Raw genomic sequence first — 27,266 nt, 5'->3', positions numbered from 1 at the left:
TACATTACTAAACTAACACACATTTTTGTATATCCGGCATTGAAAATAGCATTGTTTTACCCTGTCAAATTATAATCATGCGTTCACGCCCCTAAAGTGTCTACTACTCCATCATAACATCATGTATAACAGACAGACTTAGTACATTGGTAATCAACATAACGGGAAATGGAGGATATTAATTTATCCAGAGTTACAATTATCACCTCCACCTAGAGAATAAGTGCATTCTCTCTGCTCAAAACTGGGAACAAATTAAGTCAAATGCCCCCCGAGTACTCTGAGATCTCCCACTCCACTCTGACTCTATTGTGTGTCGGGTGGCAGTAATCTTGGGCAGCCTATGCTGGCTGGCTATGTTTGCTAAAGCTCCGAGGTGAATTGGATGGCCATTGCAGAGGATAATCCACAGCGGTGCAAGGTGGCATGGACGGGGGCATAAGGAAAACGGGAGATTGTCCGTTTCTTCCACCAGAATGGCTGTCTAGGACTTAACGCTTGGTGGCTGATATATGCTGTGGGTCTGAACAGGTAGGCTCTAAATAGCTCGATCAGAACCCAAATAGGTTCTAGTGTCAACTGTACAAGGACAAGGCTTGGTCTGCAGGTAAGATAAGACTAATAACTTAATGATCATTAGAAGCTACAGAGCTCCAGTATTTCCGTCTGCTCACCATGACCACCTTGCTCCACCCCTGTAATTGCAATTATTTTAACTGTATAAACATATTGATCACAGTACTATTTTATGTGCTTGACAGTAATGGATCTGCTTCTTAACAGAAGCTTTCAAACGCACAGCACTATATTACAGCATTCCACAAACAAGTATAAAATTACTTATTCAGGAAGGGGGAATTGGACCAGTTAGAGTACAGTCAATTCCAATGGCTTGAAAAGCTGCTTGCAATAATTTCACCAAAATACAAAATTTGGACCAAAATCCCCAATTCATTCCAATGAGAGATTTTGGCCATGTCAGCCAACATTTAGTTAGTTCTCAAATCACTGCAATTGACTATACTATTGTATACATTGTATTATATGTATGTTTGAACAGGAATACATTTTATATTATTTAGCTTGTTGTTAGGAAGCAACCTTTTGTAATCCATAGAATTAATTAGAACAGCAAAAGAAATGCATTGGCAAAAGAACACATTAAACAAAATAGCAACATATATTATTGGTTTTCATTATTGTAGAGAACTGTGAATTTCACATTGTGGACCAAGTCTAATTCTGATGTGCATCAAAGAGTAAATACACATTTTTTTTTTTTAAATACTCAACCCTATTAAGCAAGTTTAAAATGCTCATGCAACGTTTGTTAGGCTCTCCTGACTGTCTGATATAGTATGCAAGAATCTATATATAATAATACGTATTGCACCAGTGACTGCTTACTTCGATTTGTCATTGCCAATTGAACAGGAATCTAACAACACATTCTAACATTATTGAAATTCCTAGTATCTATTACCCATTTATGTGTTCTGCCCAAGCACATGTCTAGCAGATTGCTGTTTATGGCATATTTGTGTGTAATAATAAATATATAGTGTTAGGAAAATTAACACTGGAAAGCATTGAGAGGCTATTGCGCATGCATGGAAAAATGCTGGGCTGCGCCAACTAACATCTCCTCATAGAGATGCATTGGATCCAGCAAACTATGCATCACTGATATAGTATGCACCTCTAGTGGCTGTCTGAATGACTGCACCTAGAGGTGTTGCTGGGCAGCAATGTAAACAGAGTTTACAGTGCTAACACTGCAGGGACAGGCTGTAGACACCAGAACCATTACATTACACTGTAGGGGTTATGTGACTATAGTGTTACTTTAATGTCACACGTATGTAACACTCTTGCACTCAATCATTAATATTACTGAGTTAACGTTACAAATAATATGGAGTTATTTAGCAAATTTAACAGATTTTTGCAAGTCCTTATATTTTTATTTGTACACTTATATGCTCGTACTTACAGTAGTTGTGTAAGCAGCTTCCGGATCATCTTCTAACACTCGAGAAAGTCCAAAATCTGACACTTTGCACACCAGATTACTGTTAACCAAAATGTTCCTGGCAGCAAGATCACGATGCACGTAACCCATATCGGAGAGGTACATCATTCCAGAAGCAATTCCTCGGAGCATGCCCACAAGCTGGATGACCGTAAAATGACCATCATGTTTCTATAAAAGGATAACATCATGGGGTTAGTTTACTTGTAAGCAGCAAGACTAGCACTACATGAAAGGAAATAAGGGATTTAACCTGGGACTCGGCCCATGGGAGTCTCTAAACCAGTAAGGAAAATCCTAAAACTTCTCCTGATCTAAACAAGAAAAAGCTTAGTCTGTGTGTGATGCACAGACACTAGCAGTATGTATTTTTTGTCTATTGCACTGAATACAAACACACACAGAGCTACCCCATATACCGGACCAACAGAGACCAATGATGGCTCTGTCTTAGGAATTAAAGGGACACTATAGACACCCAGACCACCGTTTTCCTTCAAGGGTAATTGGGTGGTGAACATTAAGAATCCCTAAGAAAAACATTTGACAGAAATAATAATAGCATGAGGGATGCGGCAAACACATGTTGAGTGTGTTTGTGCTTGTATGTGGGTGTATGCATGTGTTTGTTAGATGACTGAGGGGTTTCAATTTCTTTTTCCTTTAACCCCTTAAGGACACATGACATGTGTTACATGTCAGGATTCCCCTTTATTCTAGAAGTTTGGCCCTTAACCCCGTAAGGACCAAACTTCTGGAATAAAAGGGAATCATGACGTGTCACACACGTCATGTGTCCTTAAGGGGTTAAGGGGTTAATGTCTTCATAGTATTTTTTTTTATCCTTTCAGTATGTATTTTGCCCCTCCCCCCCCTTCTATCTTTTTAACCCTTAATTTCTTCATATGGGAGATAGAGACTCGGTAGACATAACTAGAACAGAGAAAGATTACACAGGCATTTGTCAGTTAGTCTTTTGTGTTCCTGTTTTTGGAACATTGAGTCTTTTGTGTCTCCAATGTCTATCTTTTTCCACCTACACGTCTCTGCAGGGAAGAAAAAATAGACTCAGAGATTTAAGTAGCATGATCGAACAGACTGCAAGAAAGGGTAAAAAGACACTAAGACAGAAAATGAGGACCACAAGAGGAAGAGAAAGGAGTATAGACATACAAAGAAATATAGTGAAATCAATGTAAAATGGATCTTTGCCAGAGTAGCAACCACCATTGCACTGGCCCTGCGTTGGAGTTTCTAGGTTATTCCCTATATACCTCTTCCAAAGGTATAAGGAATACATAGTGTTTCTGGGATTTCCAGTTCACCTGTTAGCTATCTTCTGATGAACGTTAAAAAAAATCTCAAAAACGTCTACAGTGCAACCATTCAGGATAGTACAAGTGCGTGTCTCTGCATAGGGGATCTATGCAAGGAACACAACTTATTATGGTCTTTTAAGTGTCCTTAAAGCACCATTATTCTGTGGGTCACATTGCCAGTGACATATTGGGCTTATATGATCTTTATACCACCATGATCATTATTTTAAAGAACACATGTATGACAGATGTTTGATCTCATTTATGACAGATAGTATATATCACTTTATTTCCTATAAATGTAAAGACTTCGTTATGAAGAAGAACATTGTTTTACTTTTTGTATTGCTAGGATTTCCAAGTTATAGTAAGTCAACTTTTGACAGATGAACGCAACACAAAAAGAGCCTTATAATGATGTATAAAGTTAAAAACAACTTCAAATAGGAGATAGATTTTGACTGCTTAAAAACAGCTGCATTAAAAACCTCCAATTAAATAACATTTTGTGAAGAATTTCTTTAAAAAAACATCAGTTGGAGAAACACTTGGTAGAGATATCTAAAGGTTTTACATGCAGTATTCTTTAAAGATAATTGGTGGAGTTTTCTGTGAAACCCTTCAAATGAAGGAGAGAGGGCACTGGAGGCAAGGCTATAGACTGGTCATGGGAAAGAGGTGGAATGCTGACATTTATTTTATAAAAGTGCATTTTGATTATTTTTTTTTTTTAAAAGCCTTAATTTGACTTGATTGTCAAACTTTAAACGTAACTTCTTCGCATTCCTGAACCACTTGGCGATGAACATTACATTACATGTAGTGAAGCTGTAATTGGATAGAATAAACAGTAGAATGCATTGTTACCATTAAGAACTAATACCTGCATGTCATCAATTCATTCTGAAATTCATTCATATAAATACTCTGTTATAGTTTTCATAAAGTAATCTTCGGCAGATGAAAATGAGAGAAATCTCAATTTATCCTTCCTGGTAAAATATTTTATGAATAAATATATCATCAATGTGATAATTTGTCTTTTGCTAGATAACTTAATCCGGTATTATTAGTACAATTATTTGGTTTCAAAGATTTCTTTTCTGCTGTGGACTTCACATTACTGCTGGTAGAATGGCTATTTGAAAATTACAGGAAGTTGAAAATTAGAATGTCATTGTACAGTACTTAATTCCAGCTATTATCCACAAACGGTCATTCTCAGATGTATTCTCTATAATGTGAACTGTCAGAAATTCAAAGAGAATTTAATGCGAATTTCAAATCTTGGTGCGCAGAAGTTGAACTTTGGCTGAAACTGTATAAATTTCACTTTACATTTCAATTGAATTGACATTTTACGGAGTAAGCTCCTTGTCAGAAACCATCCTCACATATAACTAGAGAGGTAAGTATAATTTGTGGAATTATAATACTTGTGGTATTACTTCCATACCTCATTGTGTTAAGTAACCACACGTTCAATTGCAACAGAGCAATACCATGTGGTCACTTAAGAGATGGCATTAAGGGCCTTCAGTCCATTAGTACTCATCAACTAGACACACCCTTTAGACTTTTACTGGAAAACACACACGAGTATGTATCCATTGATAGAATAATGTGCCATATCACCAAGGAAAGTTTGGGAAATTGAACCATAAGAATAGAACTTTATCCTGGGAACTAATTGGACCATACTGATTACAGAGTAGGGGTAATTTGTGTGTAATCATTTTCCAGTTTCAAAATGGCAACTTTAGTTTTCTCAACAGCATCAAGTCCACTCTTGGGTCCATTCTTTCTGCTCTGTCTGGGCATGTAACTTCCTCACTCAACTGCCTGCCCAGAATGCCTTGTCTACATGTGAGTATTAAATTCTCAACATTGTAACATTGGAATTAGGAGAGGTAGGGCGGGGCTTTTAGGGGTTGTCATCAGTGAAGCAGCTTGAGTCACTGGTGATGTCCATAATGGCCAGCCTGCCAAGGAAGTGGCATGCCCAGCCACTGAAGGGTCATGTCTGTCTGGGGTCAAGCTTGCCAGGCTGAGTGACCGCGGCCCTAGTGTCTGCCAAACATCGTCTTCTGATGCACTTTTTTTGTGTTGCCCAAAGACAGTTGTCTAGTGTCCCCACATGCAGAACAGCAGGGAACATGACATGACCCCAAAATAGAGACAATATTGCCAAAAGTGTAGCCCTGTTAAAGGACCACTATAGGCATCCAGACCACTTCAGCTAAATTAAGTGGTCTGGGTGCAAGGTCATTGCGGGTTAATCCAGTCTCTAGTGGCTGTCTCCCTGACAGCCACTAGAGGCCACTTCTGCGATCCTCAATGCGAAAATCGCATTGAGGACACGCTGGATGTCCATAGGAAAGCATTGAGTGATACTTTCCTATGGGTGGTTTGAATGTGCATGTGGCTCTGGCCGCGCATGCGCATTCGGAGCTGACATCGGCAGGGGGAGGAGAGGTCAGCAGCGCCGAGGGAGCCTGGTGCTGGATTAAGGTAAGTGTCTGAAGGGATTTTAACCCTTTAAGCCCAGTTGGAGGGGTTCCTGAGGGAGGGGGGACCTAATAACCCTATAGTGCCAGGCTAAAGAGTTTGTTTTCCTGGCACTAGAGTGTTCCTTTAAGTGGGAGCACTGTTAATGGCAAAATGTCAGCATAAAAGGGAGTTTGACATAAGATACAGCCTTTATAAAAGGAAGCTTGCTACAGAGTGCACATTTGCAATTTGTCACATGTCCAGAAGTTTATCTGTTCTACCAAGTCTACTGGTACAGTCAGAGCTCCTTTTTCTGATTACCTTTCCAGTCCCACTATAGCCTCTTCCAGAATCATTCCTTCTGCAACCCTATTTAGGTGTCCAGTCTTATCATAGTCATTACCAAAGCTATGTAGCATACGACTTGTTTGTTACTGATTAAATATCGAGTTTTTGCTATCTTACATAGATTCACAGGATTATTCAGTAACCATAAGATAGAAGGTCTGAGAACGCTAGCGTATTATAGTTAGTATTCTAATACACGTTTTCTGTTGTTTTGATGTATGTCGGAGATCGTGCTTCTATATTTTAATAAGTACCCTAGGGCAGCACAATTCCAAAATACACCACTGAGTACCCAACAAAGGTTATTGATATAGTTAACATTAACCCTGGGATGCCCCTTTAAGCTGCCTATATGGGTGTGATGTAGATGTTTTCTTATGTTCTGTTGGATACATTTAAAAACGTAACAAATCACTTGTGTGGGCTAATCGGTTGATCTTGGAGTCTGTCACCCGTATTGCAAGCCGGAATTTGAGTGAGAAAAGAAGCTATGATCCAAGAAGTAGCTAATAATGTATCTGCAGCATACATTTACATGACAAACACAGGCATTATCCTTCCTCAGTCCCAGGCGCGTGAACACATCAGGCATAAATGATTTTAGGTACAGGCATGTAAATGAGTGGATTCTATTGCCTTTAGGAAGTGCCTGGTGCCATACAAGGTTTAATGGCCTTTTTTTTTATTCTAAAGCAGACATATTTAACAATGGGAGCTGTTTGCCGAACAATTACATTATTTTTACAGAATTAAAAACTAACATTGAACAACAAGGGATTGCAAACATTCTGGCTTTAATTAGACATGCAGTGTTCTGTGTGGAACATACCAACTCAAGGGACAGATTCATTTTCTTCTCAGTAAGAGGTTACCGTTTAATACTTCTGTTTCACAAATTCTCTGTCAAAGATGATGAAATTACCATATTTGTTTTGTTTTGCTTTTTTTAATTAAGGTGTTTTATGCCCAAGATATTGCAATGTAAGGGACGTGTGAAAGCATAAATTTACTCTGATTGTTGTTATTCCAAACAAACCACCCTAGTAGACATAATATAAACATAAGTCCACAGCACACATTTTAAAGCTTAGCTACTTAATTTTGTAATTTAGGTTTTGAAAGCTTGAAGGATATTTAGAGAAATTGCTGTTGCAAATTGAAAAAACTAATATCGCACGTTTACACTGTAAAATCTTCACGGAACAGATTTTATTTTGTGTTTTTCCTAGCCTGCCTAATTTTTTTTACTGCAGTAATTTAACAAATTATCAAATTTTGCTTCTTTTTGACTTTTGTCTTTCTTCTTAAAGGGATACCCTAAGCACCAAAACCACTACACTAAAACATTGTTGTGGCTTTGGAGCTTAGATGCTATCCCTTTGCTTGAACAATGTAAAACATTGGCATTTCTGAGAAATGGCAATGTTGACATTTGTTTGAGAACAAACATTTAGCGGACGTCAGACTGACACCCACTAGACATACTTCCACTTTAAGATCTTCGATTTGTAAGGGTCTTCATATTAAGTGTTGTCACATGTGATGAGGCTGAACACAGTTAATATAGAAGCCCTGGATAGAGGAATCACAGCGATTGGCGTGTGTGCACTTTAGCATGAGAAACATCAGATTGCTGCAGAAATCATTCTTGATGATCTCACTATGGGCGGATTAGGCTACAGTGCGTGCCAGTGATGGGCACAAGTAAATTCAGTTGCTTTTTACAACTTTTTGGAAAAAAAAATATTTTTGTAAACATTTGTCTGAATTATTTTCTATTCAGATGATAAATTCCCCCAATGGTTCACTTTATTCACTATCAGTCAACCTTCAAATACATTGAACCATATGGGTTCCTGCTCTTTTCAAATGAAGCTTGTTGCAGCAAAGAGATTTGTTTGATAATAGTTCAACCGTATTGCAACCCAATAGTAACCGAGTTGTACTTTAATGGTATCTCGATTTACTAGTAAAAAACAGAGATAAAGGATGGCGCTTAAAAATAGGTAGTAGTGCGTTTAAGATATCATATATAAAAAACCAGTGCAGCACACATAAAAACCACCCAAGTGTATAGTCACTTAATAACACTTACATACAAAGATAAAACAGAAAAGAGGGCGGTGGTTGCGCACACAATGAATGATATCCTTGGTCTTAAGTGTAGACCCTTAGGTTCGAAATATTTCAGATCTGTGATTCACACAGCCAATGAGAGCTTAAGAGCAGGAAGTCAATTGTGCCCCTTCTTACACAGTAGATGTTTTCATTCTGCCTATTCTGGTGAAAGGGACAATTATAAGGGAAGAGGCAATTTGGACTGATAATTGCCTCTTCCCTTATAATTGTCCCTTTCACCAGAATAGGCAGAATGAAAACATCTACTGTGTAAGAAGGGGCACAATTGACTTCCTGCTCTTAAGCTCTCATTGGCTGTGTGAATCACAGATCTGAAATATTTCGAACCTAAGGGTCTACACTTAAGACCAAGGATATCATTCATTGTGTGCGCAACCACCGCCCTCTTTTCTGTTTTATCTCGACTTACTAGCTATAAGAAAAAATAATATGTAACCATCTGTTTACTACGTGCACTTTATTCACTAGTTGACGCAGTGGGATTTATTCAATAAACACCAAATTGTAGTGAATTGCAAACCAGAAGCAGTATAGATTTAGAACAGATCTCCAACAAGGCGTTGACTTAATAAACGTTCCATATGATTCATTACTGTTGGAAAAAAACTCAAAATGATTTACCTAAAAATTCTTATAGACTTTCATGATGACTTCTGTAGATAAGTCATCTGGAAAGTTATTCTAAGCATATTGAATCGTTCGTGAAGCTTTTTAAAGCTGTGCCTTAGTTATAGTCCCAGCCTACCTATTTTAGTTTAAGTTTCGCAATTCAATTTTCAATTCACGACAGATCAGCATTTACAGATTAAAACCCCAATGTGCTTCGTCTGTTATATCATTTTTAAATGAACATATAAGTTCACAACTGTCTTTAACAGGTTACAGTATTGTTTATTTTATTTTTTAACTTTTAACTTTTCTTATTAACCTTAATATGTTGAATGTGCTTGAAAAAAACCTCAAATATAAGAAATGTTAAATATATTGGAATCTTATGTTCTGTTGTGTAATCTGCAGGTGTGATTTATTGAGCCAGGAAATGCCACTGGAAGTACACATTTGACATTGACAAGACCACGTATTTGCCAATGCGAGTCTGTAACGATAAGTGATAACATGTTGCAGATGTTAGAAATCTATCTTCCCAGTAAGACACGTTTTACTGTAAATTGAATGAGAGAGATACTCAATAACCCAAGCTGCATTTAAAGTTTTTCCCTTTATTTATTGCCTGTGATTGATAAGACAGTCAATGAACTCTAGGGCAGACTTGTGCATGGTGGAAATATTTATTTCGGCCCAATCAGTTCGCTAAAAAATACGAACATTTTCTAGACCACAAAATTTCGTGCATGTATGGGGTTTGGCTCGTCAGAATTTCATTGCAGAAAAAGATTTGGGAAAACAAATTAGACGAACCAAAAGGTATGAAAATTAGTATCCTGCAAAATATACACAAATTATTTTCCCCACCATTTGGTTCACAGATCAAGTTAAAAAAAACCAACAACATGGGTAAAAAGGAAAACAACAGTCAACAAATCCATATTTATATATAAATTTATAAAATAAATAAGTATGCAAATATAGATTATTTTTGACTGCTCCTACTTGTTTTCTCACTATTAGTCACTTCTCACATAAAATCAACATTCAGTGGTTGTCCCCCTAGCCATCAATGATCTTTTTTATTCCATCAGTCCTCTTGTTTTTTAGAGCCACACGCGAACCATTTATTTTCGAGATTATTCAATATGGTGGTTTGGAAATCGGGAATTTGGAATGAACACCCGATTGCAGGTCATAACAAAACAGTCAAAATTAGGACAGGTGACACATGACAAGGTTTTGTTATTGTCAGGATATATATCGTACAGAGAGGAGTCATCTCATAGCAATAAGGTTACTTCTTGCCGAAAATGGGGTAATTTGATGCGGTGGCAGATTTATGCAAAGTATGAACAAATTTATTCCGACGGACTATCTGTCTGTTTACAAACACAGTAAGGTTCATGTTAAGCACATAGTACGACAGATACAAGTACAGTACATAAATCATGTATTGCGTTGACTATGGCTAAATATAACCGTGTTCTTAGTCTTAATACTTTTATTTAAATACATTTTACTAAATGGTAACTGTGCTTGTAGGAGAAATCAATTATATTCTTAAGTTTAAGTTCTTCATTTCCCAGGCATTCGCTAATGTATCATAGCACTAAGGTAATGCTGCCCATGGGAAAACCATCTATTCTCCACTAAAAATCCATGAATAACATTATGTAGAAATTAATTCATGATACATAATTTAAAACCCTAGACCAAAAATTGTTTCTTATTCAAATGTCACCAGGAAAGGCTACTCACCCGCAAGAATGAGTCTAAAGATCCATTCTCCATGTATTCAACCACAATCATTACAGGCCTACCTGCAAATACAGCAAAGAAAATTCATTAAGAAGATTAAAGGTGTATTATGGGTTGGTTATACATTTCCAGCTGCTCTGCAAAGATTATCTGTATTACTTTAATGAGGTTCATATGTCTTATGCCAAGGCGGAATGAAAAAAAAAATTATTTTAAAGTAAATCATCGCAGCAGGTGTTGCGGAATTCAGACACGGAACGTTCTAAGACAACCACTTTGTTCTGTAACCTCTGTTTCAGAGACAGACAGAGCACCATCTATAGCAGAGATGTTTCGTTTGACCATGTTCGCAATTGCTGGACTACATGCACAGACAGTATTAAAGGAAAATGATCACTTCCCAGGATTTTAATGGTATGTTTAGTTAGCCCTATATTTAACAAATATGCACGAATGAGATGTGAAAAATAAAATTAAATATAGAAATCCACATCTCGTTATCCTGTAACTGGGCGCCGCCATCCTAGTTCCTTGTCAATCACTGTTTTAAGCTTTGTCCTCGGCACCTGGCTGTCTGCATACAGAAAGCATACAGAGTAGGGGAAAAAAAAAACAATGTTCTTATTGCTCCCTTTTATTTGCAATGTCTGCCTTGGCTTTGTTTTATCTAAACTAGTTCATGATGTGATTTGCTAAATCTTTAATTTATTTTGAAAGAAAATAAAGGGTTAACATAGGTGAGTTTTCATGTTTTGTTTAGTGGTGCAAATTCCTGAGAAGTAACAGTTCCCAAATTAATGGCAGCTACAGGGAAGTTTTGGACAACGCCGATTTCTAACAATTATGCGAACATCATTTACTAACACAAAAATAAGTATTTTTGCTTCATGTTTGCAATCAAAAAAACAAAATGCATCAAAAAAGCAATTATTACAAAAATAGCTCTGGAAATAATGATGCTCAGGTTTTTATAGTTAATTTCGTTACAAACATAAACAGTTTTAGTAGCACACAATTTCTATAATTATTTTGTGCATTTTAGGAAAAAAAATGTATAATTTTACTGTTAGCATTAGACTCATTTATTCACGTTTGATTTTTCACAGATTTTGTTTATAAAGAAAACAAAGAAACACAAAAAGCCTGTGGAGTTCACTAAGCTCAGAAAAATAATCCATATATTTGGTCTAAAATCACACTTTTCATATTCTTATTCAAATTATAAACATAACTTGGCAGTGGAGCATACAATTCCTATGACTCTGTACTTAGTTATTGTTTTTGTTTGGTTTTCTTTTATTTTTACGAGGTGGAAATACAGAGGTTTTGTAAATCTGAAGTTATATTTGTACATTTTAATTTACCTTTTTGTAGTAAAAATAAATTAAAATTGTCGCAAAGGATAAATTGTTAATTTATAACATGTCCTTTGGAAAAAAAATATACACAGTAATTATACATAAAAATACAAAAATATATATAAAAAAAATAAAATTAAAATTAAATGCGGGTGACCCACGAGCCCTATAGTCAGGTTACCTGGTTGTTCTAGGCATCATTCCAGAGCATCTTGTGACACTTTGCTCTAATCCGAGCCGGGCAACTTAATTTAATTATCCTGCAATCTCAGTCCACCAGGAGTCCTGTGATTACTTATTCTGGATTTTGACCTTGGCTTGTTCATGCGACTATTCTGATTTTCTCTTGTCCTGACCTTGCCTGGTCTCACTGTGTGTTGTCTTTCTATATTCCTTGACCTCGGATTGTTATTGACAGTTCCTGTTACTATTTATAACATTAAGCCCAGCCACTTCTAAGGACTGGTAATTGCTGAATTCATATTCCTCAATTTGTGTATTGAGGTCCCACCATACCAATTTTGACACTTATAAACCAGGAAGGATCTGACTCCCCCTTCTGTCACGCCATAAGTGATTGGTTTAGGATTAATATAAAGTGCTGAATGGATGAACATGAAACTGTGTACTTGTTCCGAGCCATAGCTCTTCCATGTACATCCATGTCAAATCTAGATTTTACAGTCTCATCTAATCCAAAATGTCAGTCACATGACTAATGAAATATTGTCGATGTCTTGTACAAGGGCTACCTGTGCTAATGCAGTATTCTCTGTATCTAGCAGATAGGAAATTTCTAACGGTAACCAGTTAGGCAATGCAGTGATTCTCCATGTAGTGCAGGATCTGATGGAATCTCCACGTTGGACTCTAGATAATTCTAGTCTCAGTTTATTTCATTCACGGACCACCTGGGAGAACACAGAGTGTGTACAAAGCTGGCAATCCCCACAATAAACCATAAGGACTATGTCAGAAAAGAAAGGGGTTCTACCATGTGTTAGCGTGTGGTGGATGAATAGTTATGAAAAAAAACTGCTTTAATTTTAAAATTTTTGTAAAAATATTTCCCAACTTTAAACAAATGTCACTTTTAAATGGCTTAAAGGACCACTCTAGGCACCCAGACCACTTCAGCTTAATGAAGTGGTCTGGGTGCCAGGTCCAGCTAGGGTTAACTAATTGTTTTATAAACATAGCAGTTTCAGAGAAACTGCTATGTTTATCAATTAGTTAAGCCTTCCCCTATTTCCTCTAGTGGCTGTCTCACTGACAGCCGCTAGAGGCGCTTGCGTGATTCTCACTGTGAAAATCACAGTGAGAGCACGCAAGCGTCCATAGGAAAGCATTATGAAATGCAGCGTGCGCATTCAGCCGACGGGGAGGAACGGAGGCGGAGAGGAGGAGGAGAGCTCCCCGCCCAGCGCTGGAAAAAGGTAAGTTTTACCCCTTTTACCCTTTCCAGAGCCGGGCGGGAGGGGGTCCCTGAGGGTGGGAGCACCCTCAGGGCACTCTAGTGCCAGGAAAACGAGTATGCTTTCCTGGCACTAGAGTGGTCCTTTAAGTAAGGTTTTACTCAAATGTTCAAATTAAGCTCCATGACTTTCAAATTGGAAAATGTATCAAGCTCTGAATTAATTATTTCAATTTTATTTTTCTCATGAGAACTTATAAATAAGCATTGAATGCAAAATCTGCTGCAAATGATCTCTAAACCTACTATTGGCGGATATTACAAATTGCACATTAAATATATGTTAATAACCCCGTATATTAACAACTGATCTTTGAACCTTGGTCACACTGCAATGGAGAAAATGTAAACTACAACATGCTTAAAATTCATATATGTAGTAAAGGAAATCATATCTTGATCAGGGATGCTGTATATAAGTAGTGTAATCATGATGTAAATTTAGAACAAAAACTAGGTTAGATTAATCAAATGTTGCATTATTGGTTACATTTTCAGCTTGAGGTTGTTCAGCGATAACCTTGTCAATGTGCTCAGCATTGCTGAAATTATTGGTACTATGTACAGATATTATTTTAGAAATCTTCATTAAAGGAAGAGTTTGGGCACCATAACAACTTCATTTAAATTATTTTCTTTCTAGTTTTTTTAATACCATTAGGGGCTAAACCATTCATGCAAGGCTTAACCTTAAAGTTGGCCTTCCAGCGCTGTCCCTTGCTATCCCTGTACACATCCGTACACATCATGCTGTCCCTGTAAACAAGTCGGCATGAACTGCAGGAGCACTGCTGATTTGCTTAGAGTGACCCTTTAAGCCAATTAGTAGCTTACCATTCAGAAAAAATATACATATGTTAATCCCTAATGGTAAGGAAGTGTTAGGGTGCTCCTGGTACTGTAACAACTTAATTTTGAAACAATTTTCATGGTGCCCAGAGTGTTTCTTTAAAATGGACAATACAAACCTTCCTTGCTTAAATTCTTCCTTTGCTCCTAACAATTACTTTCTCAGAATAACCTGGTCATTTGCAGCAAATTAAGGAAACCTAAACATTAGTATATACAGTCTTGGGAAAAATAAGGTGCCCCCTCTTTGAATTCTATGGTTTTACATACCAGGACATGACAATCATCTGTTCCTTAAAATTAGGTAAATACAACGTCAAATAAACAACAATATAATATTACATATTACACAGTGCCATTATTTATTTAACATAAAAATGGAGAAGCCATGTGTGAAAAACTAAGTACACCCTTACTACTTCCATAGACATTAAGAGGCTAAGTAGCAGGCAGATGCTGCTAGTCAAATGCCCTTGATTAATTGAGCATCAGCAAGTGTGACCACCTCTTTCAAAGGATGATGATTTAGACTTATTTTGCAGCCATGGGACCTGGGATTCTTACAGTCATTGAGTCAACCATGAACTTCTCTGTATACCAGAGTATTGTAAACTCAAATGTGAGGCCATCTGTCCGACAACTAAAGCTTGACCGAAATTGGGTCATTCTACAGGACAACAATCCCAAGCACACTAGCAAATCTACAACAGAATGTCTGAAAAAAAGGAATCAAGGTTTTGCAATGGCCCAGTCAAAGTCCACACCTCAACCCAAGTGAAATGATGTGACGGGACTTTTAGAGAGCTGTGCATAAACAAATGCCAGCAAAGCTCTGTGAACTGAAACAATGTTTTAAGGAAGAGTCGGCCACAATTCCTCCACAACAATGTGAGAGACTAATAAAGTCAAACAGAAAAAGATTACTTTAAGTTATTGCTGAAAGGTGGTTCTATAATTAGCTACTGAATCATGTATGGACGTAGCGGGGAATGTGATGCAAATAAGAATAATGTAGTCTACCCCAAATACCCCCCAATAACGACAGACACCGAATTTGGGTGGAACAGGCCACAGCATTTATTAAACATAAGACTGTAGGACTCATCGCACATTTATTAAACTTTATCATTCAATTTTAACAAGAAATAAATACATAAATAATCCATAACTTTACATAAAATTATTAACACAAAATACACACTTGAATAGACTGTGCAAACACAATATAAATAATAAATAAATAAACTTAACTTAACAACAGCTTCCCAACGGCAACTTTCCACATAGGTGCCAAAATAGAACAAATGGGTATACAAATAGGGGAAATCGCTGTCTGAACCTATAAAAAATTAATAAGACATAGTGAAGACTGTTACATATATAAAATAACAGACACGTTCTTGAGTGCACTCACAAGATGTAGGAAGGCAAATCGCTCTGAAATAACCACCACCTACTCCTGTAGGGGGGTCACACTGAGAATACACTGGATCTTGTAGATATTAAAATCCGGAAACCAAAAGTAGAGCAGGAACAAAGTATGGTAGAAAAAAGTATTTATTCATAAATACAATAAGACCAGTGCCTTTTATTGTATTTATTAATAAATACTTTTTTCTACCATACTTTGTTCCTGCTCTACTTTTGGTTTCCGGATTTTAATATCTACAAGATCCAGTGTATTCTCAGTGTGACCCCCCTACAGGAGTAGGTGGTGGTTATTTCAGAGCGATTTGCCTTCCTACATCTTGTGAGTGCACTCAAGAACGTGTCTGTTATTTTACATATGTAACAGTCTTCACTATGTCTTATTAATTTTTTATAGGTTCAGACAGCGATTTCCCCTATTTGTATACCCATAAAATTATTAACACCTAGTGCCCTACAGCCTTCGCTTACACAAGCGTCCTTGTCAATGAAAGAGACCACAGGGTTCTCGCCTCCCCCTCATCCAAACCAAAATTCCCTTTTCCTTTCAATGCTTACCACCAGCTGGCTTTTAGCTCGGTGAGCACGTCCAATTTGGTAATTTAAAAGTTTACCTTAGAGAGCAGGGGAGTTTGAGACCTGACCATGTCCATATCCTGACACTCCATGTAATAGCCACCAAAAACCTATTGGCAAGGAAACGCCACAACCCCGCTGTTTTAAGCCTAAAATCAGCGGGGGGCCCCACCCAAACCACCCAAAGCCTGTTCCATCACTTCCTGCATGGCAAGATGAAAAAAGGTCGAGCCCGACCTCCATGAGGTGAACTCCATCACCCAGAAACACATTAGCTGCCACCCGTGAGAAAACACCCAGTGGCGAACCGGAATCCCCTTACCCTCAAACACACCTAGAGACCCTCCAATTTTAGCTTCATACAGCAGCGTACCATGCACTGATTATGGGCCCGCTGTCAAAATATACGGGAAATGACCTCTGACCAATTGAGCCACACATCATGAAACAACTAAATACGCACCAATACCCTCTTCAGGACAGACACCAAACACCACATTGGTATCGTCCCAAGCTCATTGCCCCACAGGTAGGGACCCCCTGAAGGTCCCTACCTGTTCCGGGAGGAGCCAAACCCATTTCATACCTCCGGCACCAAACCAACGAACCTCCGCTTCAGAAGGCGCACAACGCAATAGCTCACCTCCCTGACGGACAGCTGCATGCCACCTGGGAGTATAGCCAAGAAAGAGATATTCAGATATTTTCTGTATTCCAAGTACATCCTGGGAATTGTTACTTTTACCAGTGTACTCATTTTATCTACCTGAAAGGAATGAAGGGTTGAGCCACCGCTGCTGAGAATAGAACCTGCATCTCCCAACCGCGAAGGCCTCCCAGACTGTCTGGGCTGTGCAGGCCATCTTCTGTTGCCCCCGGCCCGCTGTCCATAGCCAGGGGAGCGCGGGAAACTCCAGAGGGAGCAGGCCGCGTATCACAAGGGGGCAGACACGCGGGCCTGGCGGCGCCTAGGGCCGGGGCTCAGTCTCCCCATACCGGGCCCGAGGAGCTGAATCCAGATCCAGGGAGCAGGCAGGTGGGAGCACCGGCCCGTGCGGCTTATAGGTCTGTAGCCATGTGGAAGGCCCCAGCAGAGGCCTGACTGCCGAGGGGGGTGGGGACCCACACCGCCGGCCAAACCAGGCTGGAGGGGAGCCAGTTGCTCCTGATGGTGCCTGCCATGATCCAGGGCAGCTGCAGCTCTGAAGGCAGCAGGATTGAATCCACATCCATCCTCAAGCAGGTAAAATCAAACAGGCCCAGGACAAACAGGAGCAACAGACTCAGGGTAAGTTGTTTGGCCCGTCCTCCAAGAGGCACTGAGTTAAGATGATCCCTACACCACTCACAAACACATATCCACTCCCATATACAGCCAATCACAAGCATCTATCCCCACACTCATACATGTGCCCTTGTCCACTTAGCTGTGCTATCTCCCCAGGGCCTTAACGTGTACTTTGTTTTTCCACACGTTTGATAAATCATGACACAGTGTAATATGTCATGTGTTGTGGTTCATCTGACTTTGCAGTGTCTCAGTAATTAGTTTTCGCTTTAAAGTTTATATACTGACAGGAAGCACTTTTCTTGTGAAACATGAATTTGTGCAGTCTACATTCATACTATAAATGCTAATTGAGCCAACAGTTTCACTGTTCAGAGAGGCTCTTGTTACAAATGTTATACACATGCAGGTAAAAACCCGAGCGGTTTGCCTAGAATACCTTATCCTGGCCTCGAGGTTAGTAATTTAACTTGCCGGAATGCCGGGAAGCATTTCATATAAACTTTCACAAATAAGTGTTTAAACCCTGAAGTTATTCTCTCAACAAACAGGCAATTAATAGAACACCTTCTGAACAGGTCGAGCCAATTCCTGCTGATTGCTACCATTATGTAATTTACAGTAATTTAGATGCTCTGGAGTTGAGAGAAATTGTTCCTAATCACTATTTTGAAGTAGGCCTCTTCGATCGATGCATGACTTAAATAACCCTCACACTGTATACTCTGACTGTTATCCGATAGCTGATCACACTGATTAGTAAACTATTTTTTTCTTGCAATCATTTATCTGACAGTTATAAATACTCTAGTTTTCATTGAGAGCTCACTTATCCAATATAACTATCTCTATGTTTCAGAGCTTAAAAGTATTTCTTTTTCAATATCTTTCAAATAATACGTAGCCCGTAAAAGGTTAACAGTGTGTTCCTTCTCTCTTACTTTATAAAATAAATCTGCACTTTTATAAAGGTCCTGAGATGCACTCTCCAGGGTGTCAATCAGACAGCTGGAGGTACTCTTCCTTGCGTGTTGGGCGCTTGCCCAAAACTGATGTAAGGGTTCTCGTGAAAAGCATTGCGAGTAAAGGGCACTGCACATGAGCCTTGGTCCCAAAACGTCTCTGTGAACAGCACTGGATTGTCTAGAAGCTGACCACTAAGATCTAAGATCTTCCTGAGGCAATGTGTAACTGTGTCGAGAAGACCATCTTGCTTCTGGATTAAAGATACGTAAACACTTTCTTTTAGGAGGAACTGGGGTGCACCAGTATTTAGCTTATTAATTCCACTTACAGTTGTAACCGAAATTATTCAACCCCCATTAAAAATCAGGTTTATTATAAAAATGTACAGACTTTCGGCTGTCTGCAGTGAACAAGTGAAACAAAAGCAATGGGTAGCGTATGGGTGGTATAATCCCCACCTCGGGATTCATGGTACTTCAATATAGACAATAAAGGCAGTGGTAGTCAGGTCCCAAATGGCTTTATCAAGTAGAAACTTATAGGGAATAAGTTTCTACTTGATGAAGCCATTTGTGGCGAACTTTTTTAGAATTTAAGTGTTAATAAAGGAATATTTGGCCATTTTATATTATGTAGCCACATTCCTTTTTTCATGATAGTATTATATTATTATTATTTTTATTTTGTTTCTTTTATTATTATTATTGTATTATTTTATGTTAAATTTTATCCTGACCTGACTACCACTGCCTTTTTTGTCTATATTGAAGTACCAAGAATCCCGAGGTGAGGATTATACCACCCATACGCTACCCATCGAGCAGTACGTCTGCTCTATATACCGTGAGTATATTTTATTATATTTTTATCATTCTAAACAACTATACAGGGAGCACTATACATTTTATCTCATTTTATCTCGAGATGGACTACTCCATCAAATTACTTCACTTAAGAATACAAGAGGAGCATCATATATCCTTGAGTGGGGATTGTTACACTTCATGCCATTCATACCAGAGCTGGATTTAAGCTCTGGATATTGTGAGTAGTTCTATTACTATACACACAATATTCTTTACCATTCATACTATACCATTGGAGTTTTCTTTGTCTTCTGTTTTCTCCACATATCAACTCTGGAACTGCGAATCTACATCTGTGACTTTAGATTCCACCTTATGTACTACTAGGACCACTACCTGTGAATGTGGATTACTTATATTTGGACTATTCAATATTACTGCTTGGACTCTCCAGTATTTCCATAAGTATTATTTCACTTGTTTTAAGGCGCACCCTTATTTCTCCTTTTTTCCTCCATACGTACTTTAAGGGGTTTAGAGGGGAATCCCCTTTCCCATAGGTGTGCTGCCTTGCTGTTATATTCCCTGTTGACTTATCAGCGCTGAACCTCCTTCCTGACCTCGAATACTTAGTAGATTACTTAGTAGATTTTGCTGTTTTGACCTGCTGGAGAAAAGACGTATAGCTGGACACCAGCTTCTGTCAGCATTCCTAAGGAATCTTAGCCTATTTCTCATGAACAATGGCCTCCAGTTCAGTAATATTCTTGGATTTGCGCACTGCAACTACCTTCTTCAAATCCCACCAGAGGTTCTCTATGAAGTTCAAGTTAGGTGACTATGATGGCCACTATTGAATTTTCCAGGACTTCTTCAGCACCAAAGTCTAGATGAAATTTGAGGTATGCTTGGAATCATTGTCTTGTTGGAAGGTCCAAGGATGCCCAAACTTCAGCTTCCTCACAGGTGGCATGACGTGTTCTCATAGGATACTTCAATGAATCCATCTTGCCTTGCCTTCCACATGGTGCAGGTTTGCAATGCCAGAGGATGCAAAGCAGCCGCAGAATATCACCAAGCCACCACCATACTTAACTGCAGGCAGAGTTTTCTTTTCAGGGTATGCTTCATTCTTCTTCCTCCAGACATAAGGCTGACCCTAAAACCGCTGTGGCTTATTTATATGATTTAACCTTATTTTCAATAGGGGTTGAATTATTTTGATTACAACTGTATATGGTATAACAAAAAAAAAACTTTTGATGACTGATGTGCAGATGTCTGTGCGCATAAAAACACACTTCACTGCCTGGACTTGATTGAGTCCCCCTGTATCTCTGTAAATATCAGTCCTCCTACCCTGCTTCCATAATGTGCACAACAATTTGTAGGCAAAACTGCAGGGCTTCATTCCATCAGCCAAAAGAAGGGGGTAGGAAGTGCGTAAATTTCTTTGCAACAGCAGTCTGCAATGATATGTTTAATACAATTGATTGGTGTAACTGTTCTTATTGAATGCATGGTATAACTACTTACGTTGCTTTCATATTATGCCCCACATATGGACATTATATTACATACATTTACAAAAGGGGAGGACAGGCAACTTTTGAATGGGGTCAAAGACAAAAGAAAGACTCTTTACGTGTCTGAACGAACCAGCCTTCTCACCCTACCCCTCTCTTTTTATAATTTTATATAAAATATCATAAATGAATGCTGCAAAGACAAATAAGTTAGAGTAATACTATATCAAAAGGTGTTTGGCATAGATACATGACACATCTTGGATCATACAAGTGGACTGCAGTAGGCCTGATCCAACTGCAACAGCTTCCATCAAGTTCTGTTTCCTCTGTTTCTAAAGCAAATGTAACTCACCTATATTATATTCTTTCTTATCTTGTGTGACTGACAAGTAGTCGGTCTACCTTTCTTCCCTATTTCAAGTAACACTCCAGAACATTAAAGACTCTTTAGGTGTTATCTGGATGCCTTCCTTGTTACAATTCATATTTTTTTCCCCCAAGAGCAAAAATGAATTTAGGAACACCCTCCTGGATGTCTAGCTGACAGCTAGGAGAGCATACTGATTCAGACGTAAGTGAGATCATCCTTGGAGAAGGATTAGTCTAAACTCCCCTATGAGAAGCATTCTACCGGGAGATCATTATCACTGCATTTAAATGGTTCTTTCACTGCAATTGCCATGCATGGTTCCGTTTTGTACATAAAGAAAGGGAGAAAGTCATCATTGACATTCTCCTAGGCGGTGACAAAGCCACAGTGAGAAAGAACTCAACACTGGAGAAAAGGGTAAGTTAGAGTTATATTTTTGGATTGAGGAGGCACCTGGCATTCATAGGGTTAAAGGAAAACAACATTTTAACTGAATTTAATTTGTTTTGGATGTTGACATGTTCCTTTAGCAGTGGATTAAGGTCCAGATTTTTAATATTGTTTGATAAGCTTTACAAGTGATTTAATATTTTTGGGATAAACGGATACAATGTATTTATTTTCAAAATATTAAGATATCTAAAAGTATACAAAATATAAAAAAATATATCCGTATATCAGAAAATATCAAAATATTACAACAGGGCTCGAAAAATCCCTGGCTACCGGGATTTTATGCCCTTTAAGCTAAAGGCAGGATGGGGTATCGTGCAGGCGGCCGGCCTGGAGCTGAACAGCTCCAGAAAATTGCAAGTGGCATCTTTCTTATTTTACATCACCACCTATAGAATATACTACACTATATTCTGTTTTCTGTCCTCTTTTTTTCCATATTGACTCACACCATTTGAGGACACGCAGAAGGCGCTGCTGCCTTGTAGCCTTTCCTGTGCAGTGTTTCTGCTTGAAACATTTCAACCAGAATTATTTGCACTTTTATAGTTACACCCGACACGTGAATTTGGCAGACTGGAACTCTGTGCTGAAGGGAAGTAAGAGACACACAAAGGGTGTGTCTGTAAAAGACACAGAAAGGGAAAAATGGGTTGATAAGATATACTAAAGGGGAGTGTAACACAAAGGGGGGATAAGATACACTACAGAGGGTAAGGCATTCAAAAGATAGGATAATAAACACAAAAGGGGTAAGAAATTCAAGAGGGTGATTAAGGTACTCACAGGTGAGGGTGCATTTTGAGAAGGGAATGTTGGGGACTACAAAATGCGAGTTCGTCCCTGGGTATGGCTAGGGCTGCACAAAAAACGATTATGGCAGAGAATTAAGTGTTGAGACTGCAACAGAGAACCACACTCTGTTCTGTGAACATGCAAATCAATTTATAACTTTTTTGACATGCATTTTTCTGGATTTGTTTTTGTTATTCTGTCTCTCACTCTTAAAATACACCTACCATTAAAATTATAGACTGATAATTTCTTTGTCAGCGGGCAATCGTTCAAAATCAGCAGGGGATCAAATACTTCCCCCCTCCCTGTATTTGCTTGAATATCAGTCAAGGCCCAGGTTTGACTGATTTTGGAATGGCCTTTCCAAATGTACTGGATTATGCATGGTTGAACATATGTGAGTTATTAAAAGCTGTGTTGTAAGAATTTGTATTATTGGTGATTGTGACGACTCACTACATTTTTATACTCACTACATTTTTCTCTTCTATTATCTGTGGTAACCCTTACTACCGATAAATGAAAAAAAGTACAATAAAATAAACATTTATATAAATAAGGGTTTTACAGGGACACAGCAGACAGCTCCATTTGACAGTGATAACGCATCCCCTACTCTGCACTATAGTGGTTTCAATTAAAATTATTTTTTTCAGTGTTTTTTATCCTCTACATCCCCTGGGCCATTGTCTGTCTTAGATTATTGCTTTCACTAGGGTCTTGTCAATGGTCTTACATATTGCCGAGCACCGCTGTTTTGTCTTTTCAAAGCGGTCTGGTACAGTTTCTAGCATAACCTCACTGTGGGGTTATTACATTGTAACATTGTTACACACTAGATCTCTCATAGCATGTAACTATCCACACACACCTACACACAAACACAGACACATGTGAATGTATATAAACAAGACAAAGTAGGCCAGAAAATGATATGTCCAGGAGGACAGACAAGGGGGTAACCCTAATGGAGTAAATAGAAACAAGAGAGAAAGGAGAGTCTGTCACTCAAGATAGTAGATATAACTATGTGTGGTGAAGTAGGTAAAGCAGTTAAAAATAATACTTTAATGATACAAAAAAAACGTAGAAAATAGGTACAAACATAAAGTCACATAGAAGGGACAAACGCAAACGTAATCTAAATAACCCTAACTATTACTATGGCCGTCAGTAATAGTTAGGGTTATTTAGATTACGTTTGCGTTTGTCCCTTCTATGTGACTACGGTCATTTACTCTATACCAGACCGTTAGCAATAGTTTGGGCTACTTTGATTATCTTTATGTTTGTACCTATTTTCTACGTTTTTTTGTATTATTAAAGTATTATTTTTAACTGCTTTACCTACTTCACCACATATAGTTATATCTACTATCTTGAGTGACAGACTTTCCTTTCTCTCTTGTTTCCACATGTGTATGTATGTATATATTGTGTGTATGTGTATTTCACACACAGGCACATTTTTTTTTTAAATCAACAAACAAACAAAAATATGTATATTTTGTTGTTTTTGTTTGTGTTTAAGGTTTTGCACTGATGTGTGAGCTTTACTTTGTGTTTGTTAGTCATATTGCTTACATATCTTGAAATTGATGTTTACACAAGCTGGTAAATTATTTTAGCTGTTTTTAATTCCTGTGGCGTATTTTTCTTTTTTTCAGGTCATTTTCTGTGCAATACATGTTGCTTAAACGAAAAATGAATTTGCTTGTGCTGTTTATTTAGGGCCTTGTCAAAGTGGGAAGATGGATGTCTTTAAGAAATTGTCCTCTCCTATGACCTATCCATTTCTGTGTACGTATAATTTGTCCCAACGGAAAACCAGTCTACAGAGGTTTAATTTTAACCACGCATTTATTTTACAGCATTAGGATTTGTGAAATACACGCTGCCCTAATATAGTTAGAATTTATTGTGTCCATGGTTTTAAGCCTGATAGTAATATTAGTTGAATGCCAATCCAGTCTTTTATGATGTTCTGATTTGCAAGGCTTGCCCCTTGATCATGTTTGTATCTGTGGAATATATTTAAAGACATAAATTGCTCTTACTGTCATTACATACGGTAGATTATACAAAAAGAAAAATGCAAAACATTAGTTTAAACTTAAAGCTTATTTGGCAGCAATGACAACAATTGTCAAGAAAAATCAACTATGTCATATTTTTTTTTTTTGCAGTCTTATTAACAAGAATTATTTCAAAACACAGAAACCTTTATCTATATTGCTATGTATACTGACTAATGCCTTCTATGCAGAAATACGGTTCCACTAAGGATCACTGTCACAGAGCTACAGAAATGTTGTATGTCATATATTGAAAGAGCTCCCTAAACTGTGCAAGGTCTGCCGGTGGGTATAATATTTTATGATCTACCCATAAGCAGAGCAGAGAATAAAAATCATACATATGCAGTGTGTCAAATATTTAACCCCTTCCTTGTAAAACCTCACAAAAAAATAGAATGTTTTCAATGCTGGAATATTGAACGAATAGTCAAAAATTTTGAGAATTTAAACTATATTGTTTTTATGTTTTTCGATACCTTTTCAAGAAAGTTTGTTATAAAAATAAAGCAACAATTATTACCTCCGTGCTACCTTTCTTATATAGTGTGTTCATGGGTTAATAACACCGGTGTAATGCATGAATAAAAAAATACATTTTGAATATTAACCCCGTAAGGACTGAGCCAAATGTACACGTTGTGAACAAAACAAAAGGTAAACAAAACCTGGCATTTGCGCTACATGTCTGTCCAACCGTAATTCACCTCTTTCATATTAAATGCACCCCCCGATTATTATATATCATTTTATTCAGGGGAAACAGGGCTTTCATTTAATATCAATATATTAATATAATTTTTTAAATATTTTTTTTAGTTCTACATGACATTTTAACTGTCAATGTCATAATACTGTTTGCTTTTACTGCAATAAAATACACATATTTGTATTCAGCAAAGTCTCACGTGTAAAACAGTACCCCCTATGTATAGGTTTTATGGTGTTTTGGGAAGTTACAGGGTCAAATACAGCACGTTACATTTGAAATTGAAATGTGCCAGATTGGTTACGTTGTCTTTGAGACTGTATAGTAGCCCAGGAATAAAATTGACACCCATAATGGCATACCATTTGCAATAGTAGTCAACCCAAGGTATTGCAAATGGGGTATGTCCAGTGTTTTTTAGTAGCCATTTGGTCACAAACACTGGCCAAAGTTACTGTTAATATTTGTTTGTGTGTGAAAAATGCAAAAAACGCCAATTTTGGCCAGTGTTTGTGACTAAGTGGCTACTAAAAAAAGACTGGCAATACCTTGGGTTGTCCACTATTGCAAATGGCATGCCTTCATAGGGGTAATTTTCATTCTTGGGCTACCATAGGGTCTCAAAGGCAATGTAACCAACCTTACGAATTTTAATGTGAAAGAAAAAAAGCCTTATATTTGACGCTGTAACTTTTGAAAACACCATAAAACCTGTACATGAGGGGTACTGTTGTACTCGGGAGACTTCGCTGAACACAAATATTTGTGTTTCAAAACAGTAAAAAGTATTACAGCAATAATATTGTCCGTGTAATTGCTGTTTGTGTGTGAAAAATGCGAAAAAAACGTCACTTTTACTGGCGATATCATCGTTGTAATACGTCAGTCTACGTGTAATTTGATATTAATATATATATGTATATATATATATAATTATATAATTATATATATATTAATATTAAAATACACCTAGACAGTGTATGTGTGTGTATGTATATGTGTATATATATACTTAGATCATATATATATAATATAATATCTATATATATATATGATCTAAGTATATATATATATTTTTTTTTTACACTGATTTTAACTGTTTATTTGAATTCAGCCAGCAGGGGGACTACCTGTCATTACAGGCAGTCCCCCTGCTGGCAATGCAGCCAGCTAACCCGGCCATATGATTGTGAGGTCCTCGCAAGGACCTCACTCTCACATGGCCGGGGGGAGGGGGGGGGGGCGGAGGAGGCAGGATCTGCTGCGGGGGACTCCCTGGGATCCCAGGTGAGTCCCCCCGACCACGATCGCCAGCAACCGGGTAAGTAAGAAAATCCGTGAGGGCGTACTAGAGCTGCTTAGAATAGGGCGTAATAGTACGCCCTCCGGTTTTAAGCGGTTAAATCACCACACCAGCTTTAGTGCCAATTCATATTAGACAATACTTTGAGAAAACCAAAATTATAAACCAAATACATGAACTTTCAGCCCATCAGTGACACCCCATTCATAAAACTAGCTTGAAAAGAAGCGTACCTTTTTTTAAGTCAGTTTTATGAATGGGGAGTCACTGATTTGCTGAGAGCCTCTTAGCCAATCAGCAGCGCAGCTGCCTGATTTTTCAGGAGCCTTCAAGTTTCCCTGATTTTGAAAAAAAAATGGAAGGATAGAGAGGCAGGGGGACTCACCGCTGGAACACAGACTTTGGGGTTAAATCCCTTAAGGTGAACCAGCACCAGGGACTTCTTGGCACCATAACAACATAATTTTGATGTAGTTATTATGGTGCCGAAACTGGTCCTTTAGCACAGTTAGGGTTATTGCTAGAATATGAGATCCAGGTGAGCTGAGAACTTAAAAAAGTAGAAGGGGTCTGACACATTTAGGATGTCTTG

General features: G+C 38.0%; 1 protein-coding gene across 1 annotated transcript in view; it reads right to left on the bottom strand.

The window, feature by feature from the left end:
* EPHA6 (EPH receptor A6) overlaps positions 1-27,266 on the bottom strand; it is an 814,401-nt gene that overhangs the window by 67,498 nt on the left and 719,637 nt on the right. The window contains exons 12-13 of the mRNA XM_063448791.1: positions 10,696-10,757; positions 1,994-2,203 (exon numbers count right to left, since the gene is read on the bottom strand). Of these exons, the coding sequence (XP_063304861.1) occupies positions 1,994-2,203; positions 10,696-10,757 (272 nt within the window). The remainder of the gene's footprint in view (positions 1-1,993; positions 2,204-10,695; positions 10,758-27,266) is intronic.

Source organism: Pelobates fuscus, chromosome 1 (genome assembly GCF_036172605.1).
Source record: "Pelobates fuscus isolate aPelFus1 chromosome 1, aPelFus1.pri, whole genome shotgun sequence".
Taxonomy (NCBI): domain Eukaryota; kingdom Metazoa; phylum Chordata; class Amphibia; order Anura; family Pelobatidae; genus Pelobates; species Pelobates fuscus.
This window is presented reverse-complemented; position numbering and strand designations above follow the sequence as displayed.